We start from the raw sequence: 18,107 nt of genomic DNA, 5'->3' as shown, positions 1-18,107 counted from the left end.
GAAGGAAAAGTGAAGAGCTGGAAAGTGATTGTTTTACTGCTTGCAGCCAAAGCTCTAGTTGAAGATAAACGCAAAATCTTGCAGCTGGCAGTAGAGATCCTTAATGACTTCCATCAGAAAAAAACTAAGGTTCTGTTAAAGACAGCTCATAGGCCAGACGAGAAAGAAGTGAGCTGCCAGAGGAGGGGATGTTCACTGAGAAGTCCAGAAATTGAGGGTGAATTACTGCAAAAACAGATTATGTGGGGAAGCAGCTGTGGCTCCATCAGTTGGGCTCCCGCCTACCATATGGGGAGCCCTGGGCTCACATCCCGGGGCCTCCTGGTGAAGGCAGGCTTGCCCACATGCTGCGGAGAGCTGCCGGCCTGTGAGCACCGCGGAGCACCCTCCGGCTCCCAAGCGCCATGGAGCACCATCCAGCCCACAAGCGCCACCAAGCGCTGCCCAACCCCACAAGCGCCGCGGAGAGCTGACTCAGCAAGGTGATGCAACAAAAAAGGGAGACAAGCAAAAACACAGAAGAGTGCCCAGGGAATGGACACAGAGAGCAGAAAACAAGCAAGTTGCAAAGGTGGGGGGTAAAGAAAAAATAAAGACACAGAAGAACACACAGCAAATGGACACAGAGTAGACAGCAAGCAAAGATTTTAAAAAGCCACAAGGGGGAGGGGGATATAAAAAATTTAAAAAAAAACAACAGATAATGTAAATATCTGTTTGATCATGATGAGAAAAAGCAGGCTGGGATACCAGCCTTTTTCTTCTTGATAAAGATAGATTTCTTCCTGGAGGAAAGCGACATTGACCTCCTGAGACAGAAACTGCAGGCAGGACATCAAAAAGTGGTGTTCTCCAGAGGTCAGAGACAAGGAGCTCCAGCCCAGGAGGTTCTGCTAAGGGATTCCCATTAGGATGAGGTCCTGGGTGTTTGGTCAGCACTGTGAGAGCTGGGGGACTCCACTCCCCTCTGTGCCATCTCCACCACCTTCTCAAGGGGCGTGCCAAAAGTGAATTAGGGAAGAGTGGATGTGACTCAAGCAGTTGAGCACCCACCTCCCAAAGGGAGGTCCCAATTTCAGTTCCCGGTGCCTCCTAAAGAAGACAAAAACAAGCAACAAGCAGATGAGCATAAACAATGAGCAGACAACAAGAAAAACAAATGAGCAGGGAGCGGACGTGGCTCAAGAAGTTGGGCACCTTGCTCCCACATGGGAAGTCCTGGGTTCAGTTCCTGGTGCCTCCTAAAGAGAACAAACAGGCAATGAGCAAAAAACAGGAAGCAGACAATGAGCAAGACAACGAGCAAAAAGACAAGGGAGCCAACTGGTGGGAGGGCGGGGTGAATTAGTTGCAAATGGGCTCCACCTGAGAGGGAGGGGCATGCGCTGTGTCAGGGGAAGCTCTAAACGCCGGTCTGGGGTCTCTCTGTGCCCACTGATGAGCATGGCTCTTGGGGTGCCCCCCCTGGCAGTGAATGCAGTGGGGAGAACTCCATTACATCCTGAGTCAAGGAGATTCGCCAGGGCTCCACACGGGGCTTTGCCTGGCCTGAGAGCGTCTTTAGTGATTCACGGAACTTCTGCCTCTAAAACTGGCGCGGGCTCTCTCCTTTCTGCGCGGACGTCTGGCTTGGTGGAGGCTGGTGCAAATGACCTCTGTTGCTACTGGACAGCTGCCCTCAGCTCGTCACGGGAAACACTCCTGCCAGCTCGTGCAGGCATCCAGGCACTTTTCCACCCTTTCTTCCTGGAGTGCTTATATCCTGGCTAAAGAACAGACATTCCTGCTGTTTAAAGACCCTAATCACTTGGAATTATCTACCGTTCTCTCTACAAAATCTCTGTGGCTCTGGGGTTCTAGACAAGAGGCCACCAGGCTGTCCCGCTCCTCCTGTTCTGGGTGGCCTCGGTGCCCACTGTCAGGTTATCAGTGGACTCACAGGGCTGGTCATGTGCTTCGAAATCCAGGATGAGTTGTACTTTGGTAATCAGACTTACACTTTTTTAGATCTTGGTATTATTTTCAAGAAGTTATTTGGGCCGAATGATTCAAATCTGATAGATAATTCAATTTATTATGAATTGAAATTGCTAAACTACAGCCTCCTGCTTTCTTCATTCCGCTCAAACCTATTTTATGTTCTATTAATGTAGTTTATGTAGTTAATGTAGTTTATGCAACAGGAGAGGATATTTAGTGCCGTGTAGATATAATATTTTTACATAAATTTGTCTAAATATAAAAATGTATGTGTGATTTTCAGGACTGTGTGCTTTTTTGCTCATCTGTATTTTAATAAACCTAACTGGTTGATGACAAGCCAGCCAGCAGGTAAACTGCAGCCACTGCAATGCCACCCACTCAGCCCCCGTGTGCTGGGATGCCAAGCACTCAGGTTCAGTCCACCGTTTACAAAACCACTAACATAAAGATCCTGTCAATGTTTGCTTTCAGACGTGGAAGTGGGGAGTATCAGGCTCTCACCCTAGTGGAACCCCTTGTCGTAGTAAACTAAAAGTCAACGTGACCCTACAAGCCGCCTTGGTGGAAGTGGGGTGTGGCCTGGCCCCCGCTGGCTCCAACTCCCTCATCTTGTGACGTGGCCTCCACGAAGCCATGGCTCCACCAAGCTCAGCCTAACCTCGGGGGGGGGGGGGGGGAGCCGGGTGGTGATAAGGTCAAGGCCGCCGTTTCAGTGGCCATGCCCAGCCTCTCCCACTTAGAGACATGAAACAGTGTGGCATAGGTGGATGCTGCGTTGAGGTTATTTCATCACCACCCCTAACCAAGCGTCCAGCTAGTGTGTACCTTTGTCAAAAGAGAAGAGGGAGTGTGCACCAAAGGCAGGACATGGGCTCTAGTTAGTAGTAATATTCTGAGGTGCTCTTTCATAGTTTGTAACAAATGTTGCACAACAATGCAAGGTGCAGGGAGCAGATGTGACTCAAGCAGTTGAGTGCCTGCCTCCCACATGGGAAGTCCCAGGGTCAGTTTCCAGTGCCTCCTGGAAAAACAGAAGCAAACAAGCAAAACAAATGAAAAAGCCAACTTAGGGAAGCTGGTGTGGCTCAGTGGTTGAGCGTCAGCTTCCCACACGCGAGGTCCCAGGTTCAATCTCCGGTTCGGTCAAGCAAGGTGGTGGGAGGGGGGTGTATGGGAGACTTGTAGGATGAGATGCATGTTTGTTTTGTAAATTCACTTATTATTTACACATGCTCATATATGACTGATATACTTCAATAAATTTTTAATTAAAAAAAGCAAAAAAGATATAAGCAATGCCAATGTGAAAAAAAGAGTGAGTGTGCAAATCTCTCCAAATTACAGCTGTGCACCCCACTTTAGCTGAACGGAATCCTCTTTGCCCATCAAGGACACCTGTTCTACTTGCATGGAGTCAGAGTGCCCCTGATACAGTGCTGCTAAGGGGCCTTTGCCAGCCTTCCCACAGCCCCCGTTCCGTCTCCCTGGTAGAGCCACGGCCCGGCGGACGTTCAGCCGGCCACGTCAGATCACGGCCGCTCTCCTGGCGTCCGATGGGATGTCTGCAACTTCTCCTTGTCAAAGCTGTCCTGCGATTCTTTATTCCCCGGCAGGATTAATTTATGCCTTTCTCTCCCCGAGTCTTCCACTTCCATCTGAAACCATTGGACTCTTACATCACCTAGATCGAGGATTTTAGAGTTGAATGTTGGCCTTAAAAAATAAATATGAATTTGTAGGCAAAGACTCAGTGGCAAAATGTTGCCTTAACTGTAAATAAATATATATATATACACACTCATATATAATATACGATCATCTGCAGGAAGGGTTAGTTACAAGACTTCAAAGCCCCAAGTTTAAGTGGTTTCTTTATCAGGCTCTCCACCGACCCCCTGCCTTCAGCCCCAACCCTCCCTGCCCCGTGGTGCTGAGGCCCCGTCTCCACCTCACAGAGAAAACCAGGGCCACAGCAGGGTCTGCCTCAGGCTGCTGCAAACGCACCAGTCTACACTCGACTTCCCTCCTTCCCTCTTCTTCCGATACAAGGGAGGCTTGCTCCAGGCCTAAGCCCTCGCCCTGCCCGTTCCCGTCCCTCACCTCGGGAGCTGGCTCCATCACTCTCCTCCTCCGTGCACCCACCGCCTTCCCATCGGCCCTCGGCAGCTCCAGCCGCTGCCCACCCCTGAGTCCGCTTCCGGGAGCTCGGGAGGGAACGCGTCCACGCTCACTACCTCCTGTGCCTCACCTCCACTCACCCCGCACTGAGATCGCCCTGCAGCGACCACCAACGGTTCCTTGTTACTTTCAAAAGTATCTCAACTTTTGAAATTTTTTTTCTTAGTTTAAAAAAAACAAACAATCGTCCATTCAGCGAACAAGTATTTATTGAGTTCTCACTGGTGCCTGGCACTGAGGACATCGCGGCAGTAAACAGGTCATGGTAATCGTGGAGCTTACACGAGGAGGGGATGGGAGCCAAGCAGCAAGCAAGAAAATTAAAAGATAATTCTAGAGGGCACGAGTGCTACGAAGACAGACAAAACTCAAGCGATGGAAAAGAGTGTGGAGACATCACTGAGTGGTCAAAGGAAGCGTCTCCAAGAAGATAGCTGAGCTGAGGCACCACACAAAACCCTGCGGCCAGCGCCTCACAGGCTCACCCAGTGCTGGAGGGGTGGGGAGGAGCCTACTGCCTGCGCCTTTCACCCTCCAATCCTAAATCAGGAGCCGGTACGCTTCAGTCTTAAGGCGAGCAGGGACGGCTTCTGGGGAGACCCCCTGGAGCCCAGCAGAGGGGTGACTCCAGCCTTCTCCTTCCACCCCCAGCTCCAGGCCTAGTGGGGGAAGCAGCCAAGAAAGGCTGTAGGGGGCCACCGTCACGGCCAGGCCCCGCGGGTGCCGAGTGGTCAGGGCCCCGGGGGACGTGGAGCGGGACTGGAGGACCCTGCAGTGTGGTACCTGGAAGGAGAGTTAGAGCCCGTAGACATCCCCCAAGCTCAGCGCCCCAAACCCCCAGTCCACAGGAGCTCATGGCTTGACCAGGGCCCACCCCGGTGTGCGTCTGCGTGTGGGGTGGGTGCAAGGGCAGGGCTTATTGATGGCCCTGGCCAGAGGGAGCCCACACCCAACTCCAAGCCCTTCCCAGGACCTGAAACTCCAAGGGGTGGGAGCAAACCCAAGAGCCGTGGCCGGAAGTCACCTCCGACCGCCTCCCTTATCACCTGGTCCAGACCGTGCCGTGGGGGGGGCCTCGGCCAGCCTGACCTCCCTCAGCTCACCTCTCGTCCCCACGTAACACCCAAGCCGGGCTCCTCTCCTGCTGCTCCTGCACCATCAGACCATGGAGGGGCCGGCAGGGTCAGCCCCGAGGACAGGCCCAGACCCCCGTCCCCCCCACCCCCCCAGCTTTGGAGGCTGCCATCCGGAAGCAGCAGCTCCCTGAGCCCTGACTGGGTGCTGAGGCCAGTTTTCCACATTCCTGGGGCAGAGGAGTGAGAGGACAGCACCCCTGCCATACAGAGTGTCCCTTACCCAGCCCGGCTCCACGGCCACTCGGGAGGGGCTGGTCGAGGGCCCGTGCTGGAGCCACTTGACCCGCTCCAGGTGTACCACCTGAAATTACCGTCTGAAAAGCAGGTAATTTGGAAATGGGCCTTCCGGACGGGCGGCCAAGCGTCGGAGCCTTGGGTTTGCTCTCACCCAGGCCCCTTGCTCTCACCTGGGCCGGGCCAGGGCTAGGGGTGGAGGCTGCTGAGCCAGGCACGTGGCCATGGCTGGCAGAGGGCGGGGCCGCCCGTGTCTGTCCCCGAGGGCCCCTGGCCGCGCACAGACTACAGGTGAGTCCAGGGAGCTGACGGAGGAGTCCACGGAAGCCAGCGGCGCAGGAAGAGAGGAACCTAGACAAGGAACGTGCTGCAAAGAAAGAAGGTGCAGGGAGGAAACATCTGCGTCTGCGACAGGAAGTAGGGGCAGAGGCTTGGGGTCAGGGTCAGCAACCCGAGGCTTCGGGCACCCTGGACAGGCGCCGGGGAGCGGCCTGGGGCCGGCCCTGCAGACGGCACCCAGAGCTGCCCTCTCACCTGAGGCGGGCGGCCCCGCGCCGGGGTGACGGTGGGCACCGGCAGTGGCTGTCAGCCGGTCGCTGGCCCCGCATCGCAGCCGGAGGCGGGTCACTTGTTCGAGAGCAAAGGTGTCAAGCAGCCGGGGGGCTGGGGCTAGGGCTCCACTCACTGGAAACGCGCCTGCTCACTTCTTCTTGGCAGCTGGCTTGGTCTTTCGTTTGAATCTGGTTTACAAGAGAAGAAAACGTGCACCGCGTGAGGAGCGTGTCTAAGCACAACCTTGACTCTGCGACCGCCTCTGCGGATTCTCTTCCTCCTGGGAAATCTAGCCCAGAATCCCAGCCTGACTGTCTCACTCCCAGTAGCCTCTGACCAAAATAATGTGATAATATTTTCCTGGCCTGAGTTGAGGAAAGATATTCTATGAAAGTTATCCCATTTTTCTGTATAATAATAACTGCTCTTCCTGGTTCATTGTTGTAGATAATTTTGAAACACAGAAAAACAAAGGAAAGGAAAACGCTGTCTTAGAGAAAGCAGTGCTCCTGTTCAATGGAATGACACGGCTGTAGGCGCACACGGAGCCCATGCCCTCGCGTTGTAAACTGTGACCACATTATTGTGTTCTTATGGGGGAGGGGGGTGGCGGGCAGAGAACAGACCCAAGGAAGGAGACAGACAACTTCCAGGAAAGAAAGTGTAATTCTGTGGCCTCAGACAAGCATTGCCTGCAAGCTTAGCCAAGGGAGGGGTTATAGTGCACTAACGCCAACTTATTTTCATTACAGAACTCTTCATCACTGCTTCTGAAATGTGGCCCTGTAAAAGTTTTTTAAAAACCATCAAAAGTTTTTAATTTCAAAAGTATATAAATAAAAACACCAAGATGCATGCACTAAGAGTACGGCATGCTTTTACACTAGTGGCCAAGCTAATGGAGATTGTAGCTTTCTTCTCATTGCAGGGGTTTTAAAAATTAGAAATAAAGTTTGTATTCAGGTGTTCAAATAGCATTTTCCAAAATCCCAGAATCCCAGATCACACATCAGGTTAATAACGTGGATCCCTTCAGACAGGACTGAGGACTCCAGGGAAATAAAGCCTTAGTCATACTTGATGATGCTTGTGGCGTGGACAGCAGCCTGTGCAAGGGAGCGCGTCGCTGGCGACGGAGGAGGGGCCCGTGCCCGGGAGACGTCCCGCGAATCTTGGTGAACATGAACCCTGATGTGAGGCCATCACGCAGGCGTCAGCTCTGCAGCCAGCTGGATAACGAGCACCTCACCACCCACTGGCCACGGCAGCCACGCTGGGCACCGGAGACGCCCAAGACGTGGCAACGGCCTGCACCCCTGGTCACCAGGACAGGCCATGAGTCGGGGCTCCGTGCCGCAGCTAGATTACATGACACGTGCAGCCGTTAAAACCAGTTGTAGTAACGTCCATTTGCCTATGTGAGAACTGAGTGTGATCCAGCCACAATAACGAGTAGTAAGAGCCCCGTTTACAGATGGGGAAATGTGGCTTTGAGAGAGTAAGTGACTTGACCAAAGGGAATCAGCAGGCAGCAGAGCTCAGGCTCGGACCCAATGCCCAAGGTGACCCTTCCTCTGTGCCGGGCCCCCTGCAGGGGGTGTTTATGGACCTCGTTCAGTCCCCGACACCAGCCAGGCCCCGTGAGCACCAAGGTAAGGTGGAGGCCCCTGCTCCGGACTCAGGTCCCCTCAGCAAGGGAGGTGGGAGGTAAACGAACCGAGGCACCTGCTGTCCAAATGCAGCAGCGGAGAAAACATAAAAATAAGAACAAAAGAGAACTAACAAAGTGCAGCAGCCGGGGTGCCGGGCAGGCCCAGGGAGGGGCCTTAGGTCACAGGTCTCCATGAAGCCCCTCCCACCGACAGCGAGGAAGGTTCTGCAAACGCGAGGGAGTGTCATGCCTCTGTGCAACACCCCACTCGTCACGCCACTGACCAATCCCAAACAGGAATACACCAGGTCACCATGACAGAAACGTCAGACCCCACACAGACTGTCGCAATCATCATCTTGTATCACAGCTTAGAACGTGAAAATTAGAAAAACTACCACCTAGCAGAGCAGAAGAAACAAAGAGCTCAGCCCACATAGCGCTAAGGAAGGAAAGTGTCCTGCGTCTTGGAACCACACGGGGGTGGTCACCACATCACTGCTCTTGAGGGTGGTAACTCCCTCCCAGAGGACTTGGGCTCTAAATTTGACCTGGAATTGGGTCCGTGATGTAAATCCAATCCTTAAAGCTTCAGAAATACCTCTCGTGAGCATCAAGGTGACATGGGTACCTGCTGATCTTGGGCAATAACCACAATAATTCTAATATATTTAGAGCCTCCATGATTATTTAAATTCAAAACGTGTCCATGCCCATTCACTAGTTTAACTTTAGCCAATAAGCACATTGACCAGTGGCCACGAGGGAAGACGAGCCATATTCTGAAATGAGGACTTGAAGAAAGCACAGGGCATGAAACCACAACCCAGCCCCAGACACCTGATCTGGTTGAGTCTAAGACTTTGGACTCTAACGCCTTTTAATTATACAGAAAGCTAATTTGATAGGACTTAATCTTGTTAAAATCTCTCTTTAAGAACCAAGTGTTTTCAGTGAAATAGCAGTTCAAAAATTATACAAAAACAAGGAAAAAAATTAAACTATCTCTATTCAGAAAAGTCAATGTAGAAAATCACAGTCTACAAAAAAACTAGTAGAACTAATAAGTTTAACTAGATCACATAATATGAGGCCAAAACACAAAAAGCAATTCTATTTTATATACTAGCAATGAATAATTGGAAATTGAAATTGGAAAGAACACTATAATAGCACCAAGAATCATGAAATGCTTAGGTATAAAGCAAAATATGTGTGAGATCTGTATGCTGAAAACTAGAAAGCAAAAAAAAAAAAAAGAATCCTAAATAAATGGAGAGATATATACCAAGTTCACGGATTGAAAGACTCTATATTAGTTACAATTCACCCCAAATTGATCTATTGACTCAACACAATCCCAATAAAAATCACACCAGGATACATTGTAGAAATTGACATGCTAATTCTACACTCTATTATACTCTATATGGAAAATAAAAGAAAGACCAAAGCAACCTTTTAGATAAACACTGCTGGAGGATTCACACTGATTTATATATTTGCTGTAAAGCTATGGTAATCAAGACAGTATGGTATTGGGGAATGAAATACAGATTACTAGAACAGGATAGAAAATCCTGACATAAACCCACACATATACAGTCAACTGATTTTTTTTTTCCACAAAGATGCAAAGGTAATTCAATGGAGAAAGGAGAAAGGACAGACTTTTCAACAAATGGTGCTAGGACAACTGAATATCCATATGCAAAAAAAAAAAAAATGAAACTCAACCTATACCACAGACCGTTTACCAAAAAATTAATTCAAAGTGAGTAGACATAAATGTGAAACCTAAAATTTAAAATTTCTAGAAGTAAACATTGGAGAAAATCTTTGTGACCTTGGGTTAGGCAAAGATTTCTTAATATAACACAAAAAGCATGAGCCATGGAAAAAAAAAAAGACAAATTGGACTTCACCAAAATTTAAAACGTTTGTTCTTCCAAGGACACATAAGAAAATGAAAGACAAGCTACAGACTGGGAGAATATATTTGCAAAACGTGTATTTGATAAAGGACTGGTATCCAGATAATAAAGCAAAGGTAAGTAGGTGTGCAGTGAAGGGATAAGAGGGGGGCATAGGGATACTACTGGGTTGGGCTTTGCAGGCTTGAGGGGGGCTAGGGTTGGGAGGATAGGTCAGATGGTCCATGGAATTGAGGGGAAGATGGGGGGGGCAGGTGAACACAGAAGATTGTCGGGTACATGGTTGAAACTATAATGTTGAGAAAACTCTTTAGAAAATATAATAAGGAAGGGTTACTGGTTTAAGATGTTTGACGGGGGGCATCTGGCACAGGGTGCACCTGGACAGGCTTCTAGGGAGTGTGTGAGTGCTCGTCTTGTCATAGTGTATTATATCAGTAGGTGACGCATATAATGAGCAGGAAGATGTTACACCCCCACCCTAGGGAGGCCTGATGTTCTCAAACAGAGGGGAGGGTGTCTCTTGAGAGCATGGGTGGCTCCCAGTGAAGGAAGACAGACTAGAGTGTCAAGCCCCCAGCAGTGTTGCAAGTTTCTATGAATCTTGTCCTTCAAGCAATGAAGCTTGGTTGTCACTATGGGCCATGAGGGGAGGGGAAGAGAGGAATAGAATAGATGGAAGAGGGGGTAATTGGGGGGCAATGGAATTGTTCTGCATGATCCTGCAATGATGGATACAGGCCATGTTAAATTTCACCAAAATCTATAAAAGTGTACAGTCTAAAATGTAAACCAAAATGTAAGCCATAATGGAACCATGGTTAGTAGCTATGTTTCAGTATCTGTAAGTCAATTGTAGCAAATGTAACATCCACATGTAAAAAGATCACTGCTGGGAAAGGGGGAAAAGGGTTTGATGTTGGGGATATGGGAGCCTCCTATATTCTATATGTGACTTTTCTGTGACCTAAAACTTTTTTGAAGAAATAATTTAAAAAAAAGGATGTAGACAGGGAGGAAGAAATGGAAGAGATTGCCTTGCCACTGTACATACAGGGCAACACCTATTAAAGTGATGAAAGGCAAAATATTTTTTAAAAATTGATATTTTTCATTTTTTAATATCCCAATTTATTACTTTTAGTTTTTCTAAATTATTATGTATATTTCTCATTTTTAAACTTATCATTACTACTTCATTTTTCTATTAATTGAATTTGGCAATATATTAGGCTTCATTTTTTAAGAAGTTTGGATCACAGAGGGGTTCAACTATGGCAAGGGAGGAGCATTGGTGTAAGGTGTCATTGATAGGGGATGCATGGGAGGGAGTTTGCCTTGGGCATGCATATAGGATATATAGATATGTTCAGATGTTCGTTTGAGTATTGACATAGTGGGTAGAATTTCACATGATAACTGAGGGTATGCTGAGCTCCCATCCTGGGGAGCTCTGTCACATTCCCCAGTGGAACAGCAAAAATCCAAGTGCAAGGGCAAAGACCAACGAAGATGGATGGTCCAATGATGGTCCCTTGATACTGATGACTGTGCTTATGAGCCTGAGTGCTTGAAATATCAACTAGGCCTTGAGCTGCAGAGTGCCTAGGAGTACCTCTTGAGAGCCTCCATGTTGCTCAAATGTGGCCACTCTCTAAATTAGCATATAAATGCATTACCTTCCCCCCAGCATGGGGCATGACTCCTGGGGATGAGCCTCCCTGGCACCGAGGGATTACTACCAAGCCCCAGCTAGTGAAGCAACTAGAAAAAGACCTTGAATAAAAGGGGGGAATGGTAAAGACAAATGAGTTTATATGGCTAAGAGACTTCAAAATGAGCTGGGAGGTCACCAGAGGATCTCAGAGACAGCCAAAGTTGATACAACCCCAGATAATGGTGCTCCTGAGGGCTACAGAGACACTCAGGTTCTACAGTCATGGCAGATGGCTCTAGAGTTCAGTGCCTTGCCAGTGGGCCCTATTTTGGAATTTGTGCTCCTGAGTGTGATGGAGTTGGACTCAGATGTGACTTCTCTACACATGCCTCTTCTGTCCCTTTTACTGAACCTATGGTTGGTGCTGGGTTGATGTATGCTTAGGAGACTTGAATCTCTGGACAGTCAATGTAGCCAGCTGGGCCCTGAGTCTCAGCAGAGTTGCAACACCTACTCTCCAGTTTGTTGGACTTTCCCAGGTTAGCCAACAAGAAAGGGAGAATGGTCAACCACCACACCAAGGAACTGAGAGTCTACAATGTAAGCAGGAGAATCCCATCCATCAGCCATGTGGGATCTAAGTCCCCTCTCAATTTAGAGGTGGAGTGGGCATTGCCATCCCAGGGTCCGCAGGATGGAGGAATAAAATATGGATTAGAATAGACTTATTGGTATTCTACTATAGAATTATTGTCTCTAGCAATGGAAAAAATTGTATCATTGATATGGAGACAGTGGCCAGAGGAGTTGCTGAAGGCAGGGAGAGGGAAAAAGAGGTGTGATATTGGGGCATTTTGGGGACTTGGAGTTGTCCTGAATGATACCACAGGGACAGATGCAGGACATTATATATCCTGCCATAACCCACTGAATGGACTGCGAGTGAGTGTAAACTACGTGTAAACTATGGTCCATGCTGTGTAGCAGTGCTCAAAATGTACTCATCAAATGCAATGAATGTACCACACTAATGAAAGAAGTTGTCAATGTGAGAGGAGTGGGGTGTATGGGAATCTCATATTTTTTAACGTAACATTTTGTGTGATCTATATAAGAAATATAAGAAATGAAAAAAATTGGTTTATATTTTTAAAAAATATTCAATGGTAAATTAAAATTGAAAAAAAGAGAACTCTCAAAGCTCAATAATAAGAAAACAACCCTATTCAAAGCATGTACAAAGTATTTGAAGACACTTCACCAAAGAAGATATATGGATGGTATAAAGTCATAAAGATATGCTCAACATCATAAATCATTAGGAAAAGTCAAAAGTAAAACTACAATGAGAAATCACTATATACCTGATAATAAGGGATAAAATTTTAAAAGCTGATAATGACAAGTACTGACAAGTGTGAAGACCATCCTACATTGCCAGTTGGGACAGCAAAATGGTATAACTACTTTTGGAAAACAATTCAAGTTTCTTATAAATTTGAATATATGTCCCAGGATCCCAACCATAGTTATATACTCATGGGAAAATAAAGCATGTGTCCGTATGGAAGTTTATAGTAGCTTTTAATTCATAATCACCAAAAACTAGGGGCAAAAAACAATGCCCTTCAACTGGTGAACAGCACTGTCTCAGGTACATCCATATGAAGGAATACTCTCAGCAATAAAGAATAATTACGGATTCCTACAATAATATGATTCAGTTCCAAATGCACTATGCTAAGTGAAAGAAGCCAGACTAAAGAGGCTACATATCTTTTGGCCCCATTTATATGACATTCTGGAATGGGCAGAACTATAAGGACAGAAAACCTATCAGTGGTTGCCAGGGGCTCTGGGGTGAGGAGTGGCACCGTTGACAGAAACCGGCAACCTGAGGGAACAGGGGATGAAAGCATCTGGTTCTTGATGGTGGCACATGCCTGTATATATACAACTATGAAACAGAAATGCGTGGATTCCACTGTGAGTGTATGTGCCTCAGCAGACCTGACCTACCTGGGACGTGTGTGTATACACGCAAACACTCTTCAGGTACGGGGCTTCCTCTGTCTGAATGCAGGCAAACGGACAGTGGCCGCCCTAAAGGAGGGAGGTGCTTAGTGATAGCATGAGCACAATCCTGCTCACAGCTAGTCCCCGTTCCCCTGCTCTGTGCTCTCCTCCAGCCATGCTCAGCTGCCTGGAAACAGACACACTGGAGGCAGGTGTTGGCCATCCAGGGTTGGGGTTTCCCCAGAGGGGTAAAACAGACAGCCAAGGAGTGTTTGTGAGAGCGGTTAAATGGTGGGGAGGGAGGAAAGTGAAGAAAGAAGGAGTCCCACGGAAGGAGAAGGTAAAGGTGGGGCAGCCAGAGCCCTGGAGGCACCTGGTGAAGAGCAAGCAGAGTTGCTGTGGGTGTAAGCAGACCGCAGGTGTGCAGGACAAGTCCACGGTGACTGTGAGGTGGCTCTCTGTCTCCCTCTTTGGAGAGTGAACTCCTTGTGAGCAAATGGCTCATGTATCGCCACACTGAGCTAAGCTTGGCCAGCCTCAGTCCCAGTCTAGTTTTCCAAGCCTCCTCTCGCTTGCTCAAACCTCCAGCTCTCTCAGCCGTAGGGCATTGCTTTCCTCCCTTCTTAATTAGAGGCCGCCCTCGCCTCTGCGCAGCCAGGAACTTTGCCTGCTACCGACAAAGGCTGAACCCTCCACACGCACTATGGAGGAGCCTTACCCTATCAACTATATTCTTTCCTTCTCTTGTTTTCAGCCTCCCAGTTCTGCATTCCTTTCCATTGCTCTTAGTGTACTTTAAATTATAATGAAAACCCACTGTGATCAGTTAACTGAGGGGGTCAAACACACCACCCCTAGGATACCCCAGCTGATGAATGAGATCAGCCTGGGTCCAGATAAATCTGTCGCCAAGTTGAAGTTTGCTTCTACAATCTTCCATCTTCTTTCAGTGTCCTGCCTGAACTCCAGCCACCCAGAGCACCAACACTCAAGTCCCTGCAGACAGTGGCTTGAAGCTACCATCTTGGAGGACGTGCCTCTTGTGTAATTAATTTCCTCTTCTCAGCACATTTCCTAGCCACTTCCACATATCAAAAGTACCTGGGCCACTTTGACACAGGATGTGGGAGATAATCTTAGCATATGACTTCCTATTAAAGTTTTAACAATCCCCCAAGTGCAACAGCAAAGACCAAAAAAGAATGAAGGTCCAACAATGAGCCCCTGATACTAATGACTATGCTTGTGAGCCTGTGCACCTGAAATAAGAACAAGGCCTAGAGCAGCAGTGTGCTTAAGAGTTACCTCCTGAGAGCCTCCGTGTTGCTCAGATGTGGCCAGTCTCGAAGCCAAACTCAGCATGTAAATCCATTGCCTTCCCCCCAGCGTGGGACATGACTCCTGGGGATGAGCCTCCCTGGCGCTGAGGGATTACTACCAAGTACCAGCTGATGATGTAACTAGAAAATGACCTTGAATAAAAGGGTCAACTCGGGCCAGCAGATATCTCTGTCTACATATAATAACAGGAGTCAGAAATGCTTTTTGACCTAAAAGGGGAAATGGAAAGGACAAATGAGTTTATATGGCTATGAGTCTCTAAAAAAGAGCCGGGAGGTTATCAGAGGGGTTGCCCTTATGCACACCTGAGCAGAGTCCCAGAGACGGATAAAGTAGATACAACCCCAGGTATTGGTTCTTCTGAGGGCTACAGAAACCCACAGGTTTTATGGTCATGGCAGATGGAGTTCAGTGCCATGTCAGTTGGCCCTTCTTTGGAGTTGGTGTTTCTGTGTGATGGAGCTGGACTCAGATGTGATCTCTTTTCACGAGCCTTTCCTGTTACTTTACCAGAATTGTAGTTGGTGCTGGGGTTTAATATATACCCAGGGGATCTGAATCTCTGGACTGACCATATGATAGCCAGGCCCTGAGCCTCAACAGACTTCAGCTCCTACACTCTGGTTTATTGGACTTACCCCACTCAGCTAACATGGAGTTGAAGAATGTCAACCACCACACCATGGAGCCAAGAGTGCCTACAACTGAAAGCAGGAGGATTGCATCTAGCATCCATGTGGAATCTAAGCCCCCTCTTGACATAGATGTGGAGTAGACACAACCAATCCAAGGTCCACAGGATGGAGGAATAGAAAATGGATTAGAGTGGACTTACTGATATTCTATTCATAAACTATTGTGATTAGTAATTGAAGAAAATGTGGCATTGGTGTGGAGAAAGTGGCCATGGTGGCTGCTGGGTGTGGGGAATGGGAGGAAGAGACGAGATGTGGAGGCATTTTCGGGACTTGGAGTTGTCCTGGGTGGTGCTGCAGGGACAATTACTGGACATTGTAGGTCCTCCCATGGCCCACTGGATGGAACGTGGGAGAGTGTGGGCTATGATGTGGACCATTGACCATGAGGTGCAGCGATGCTCAGAGATGTATTCACCAAATGCAATGAATGTCTCATGATAATGGAGGAGAATGTTGCTATGGGGGGAGTAGTGGAGTGAGGTATATGGGGAGCACATATTTTTTTAGTGTAATATTAAAAAAATGAATAAAGACAAAAAATAAAGTTTTAATGGCTGGTATCCTATTACTTCCTTTACAAGTTAAGTTCCCCTGATCTTATACTCTTAAATGCTTTATCATTTGGTACCATAAATTTGGCACCTTCCGTATTTTTTACTATATATTACAGATAATCTGGATTATTTATATATATGGGTAATTTATCAGTGTTCCTCAAAGTGTAGCCCATGTACCGCTTGCTTCCACTACCCCTTGGGGCTGAGGTGCTTGTTGAAAATGCAGATCCCTAGGTTTCACCTGTGACCCAATGAGTCAGATTCTCTAGGGACATCTTACCAGTTGATTCTTATGCATACTAAATCTGTAAATATCTTGTGACATGACACATACACACAATAATGTGCAAGACAGGTGGTAGTGAGAATCTCAAATACAAATAACATCCACTACTAACTTACAAGGCAGATCCATTTTCAAATATTAAATGGATTAAAAAGTTGGTCTGCCTAAGCTGGAGCAAATGAATGCATACCTCCCTGAGTCTGCAAGCTGGCTATTGTTTCCTCTTATTCTCTGCTAGTCCTAGACTGGCCTCCTCAGGGAAGCCCCAAACTCCTATGGGCAGAGCCAGTAACTCTCTGCTCAAGGACCCCATGGCCCAATGTGCATATCAATTCTGAAAATACTCGAGTATTTGCACTCTACCAAGGGACCGACTCTTCTCCTGCTTGGTCCTGTTCACTGCCTGCTTCGCTCCCCTATCATGCTAAATGGAAATCCACAGGTGTGCAATAAGCGGTGTTGAATGGACGGATGCTCTTGTCACTGAGGTCACATCTGATGAAGTGTGGGAAGGATGAAATGGCCAAATCTCTCCTTCGCACATACGCAGGTATTCCCTCAGAGACCCCGTCTCTGAGTGTCAGGAACTGGGGTAGTATTTACCCACCCCGACACTGCAGCTGATAACCTGAGCCGGCCACTTAATTCCAGCCCTGCTATCAAAGGAAGCAACGGACTTAGCCACCTGGGGCCTTACACCGCTCGTGTCCAGGAGGACAGCGGAAGCCACTGGGCGTGTCACGCTCACCGCGGGGCGTGGGTCACGCGGGCTCGGGGGCTGGAAGGCCACGGGGACACTGCGTTAGCAAGACCGGAAGCGGCTACTAACCTCAGGGCTGGGGGCGGAGGGGAGGAGGCGCTACCAGAAGCGAAGCGCCCTGGCGGGGGGCGCGCCGCGGCCGGCGCCGGCGCCTCGGAGGGGGCTGCGCGGCTTGGGCTTGGGCTTCGGAGGGGCGCGCGGCTTGGCTGGCGGCGGGCGGGCCTCCGGGCGGGGGCGTGGCTGGCGCTCGGACCTCGGAGGGGACCGTGGCTTGGCCGCTGCTCTGGCCGCCGCGGGGGGCGCCGCTGGCTGGAGCCTGGGCCTCGGGGGGGACGCTGCGCGGCGGCTGGTTCTGAGGGGCCAAAAGAAGCTGCAGGCGGCGCCCCCGGCGGGCCGGAGCCGACGCCGCCCGCCCACACCCCCCCCCCCCCCCCGGCGCCGCGGGGCGGCCTGGCGCGGGGCGCAGAGCCGGCCGGGGGCGCGGGGCGCGGGGCGGCCTGGCGCGGGGGGCGGCCTGGCACGGGGCGGCCTGGCGCGGGGGGCGGCCTGACGCGGGGGGCGGGGCGGCCTGACGCGGGGGGCGGGGCGGCCTGACGCGGGGGGCGGGGCGGCCTGACGCGGGGGGGCGGGGCGGCCTGACGCGGGGCGCGGGGCGGCCTGACGCGGGGGGCGGGGCGGCCTGACGCGGGGGGCGGGGCGGCCTGACGCGGGGGGCGGGGCGGCCTGGCGCGGGGGGCGGGGCGGCCTGGCGCGGGGGGCGGGGCGGCCTGGCGCGGGGCGCGGGGCGCAGAGCCGGCCGGGGGCGCGGGGCGGCCTGGCGCGGGGCGCAGAGCCGGCCTGACGCGCGGGGGGCGGCCGGCCGGGGGCGCGCGCCCACCTGGTCTTCTGGCAGGCGCAGCAGACCCAGTCCTCCTCCTGCCGCTGGTAGAAGCAGCCGCTGCGGCACAGGCTGTACTTCCGGTCCACGAGCTCGCGCTTGGAGTTGAGGAAGGTGAAGGGCGGGCAGCAGCGGATGCTGAAGTGCTCGGAGAACCGCTGGTTCTTGGAGAGCCGGGGGCCCTCCTTGACCGCCTTCTGGCTCATCTCCCTGGAAGCGGGCGACACGGAGAGAAGCGAGAGTGAGC

General features: G+C 50.1%; 1 protein-coding gene across 6 annotated transcripts in view; it reads right to left on the bottom strand.

Annotated features, from left to right (window-relative positions):
- Positions 1-18,107, bottom strand: part of MOBP (myelin associated oligodendrocyte basic protein) — a 51,603-nt gene that overhangs the window by 8,633 nt on the left and 24,863 nt on the right. For 5 of the 6 annotated variants that reach the window (XM_071211985.1, XM_058288238.2, XM_058288239.2 and 2 more), the window contains 3 exons: positions 17,861-18,070; positions 17,053-17,335; positions 6,066-6,271 (listed from right to left, as the gene is read on the bottom strand). In XM_071211985.1, the coding sequence (XP_071068086.1) occupies positions 17,083-17,335; positions 17,861-18,066 (459 nt within the window). In that variant the 5' untranslated portion in view covers positions 18,067-18,070 and the 3' untranslated portion in view covers positions 6,066-6,271; positions 17,053-17,082. Of the gene's footprint in view, positions 1-5,704; positions 5,899-6,065; positions 6,272-17,052; positions 17,336-17,860; positions 18,071-18,107 lie in introns of all 6 variants that reach the window. The other variant, XM_071211984.1, reaches the window with a different exon arrangement.

This window comes from Dasypus novemcinctus, chromosome 26 (assembly GCF_030445035.2).
Source record: "Dasypus novemcinctus isolate mDasNov1 chromosome 26, mDasNov1.1.hap2, whole genome shotgun sequence".
Taxonomy (NCBI): Eukaryota; Metazoa; Chordata; class Mammalia; order Cingulata; family Dasypodidae; genus Dasypus; species Dasypus novemcinctus.
This window is presented reverse-complemented; position numbering and strand designations above follow the sequence as displayed.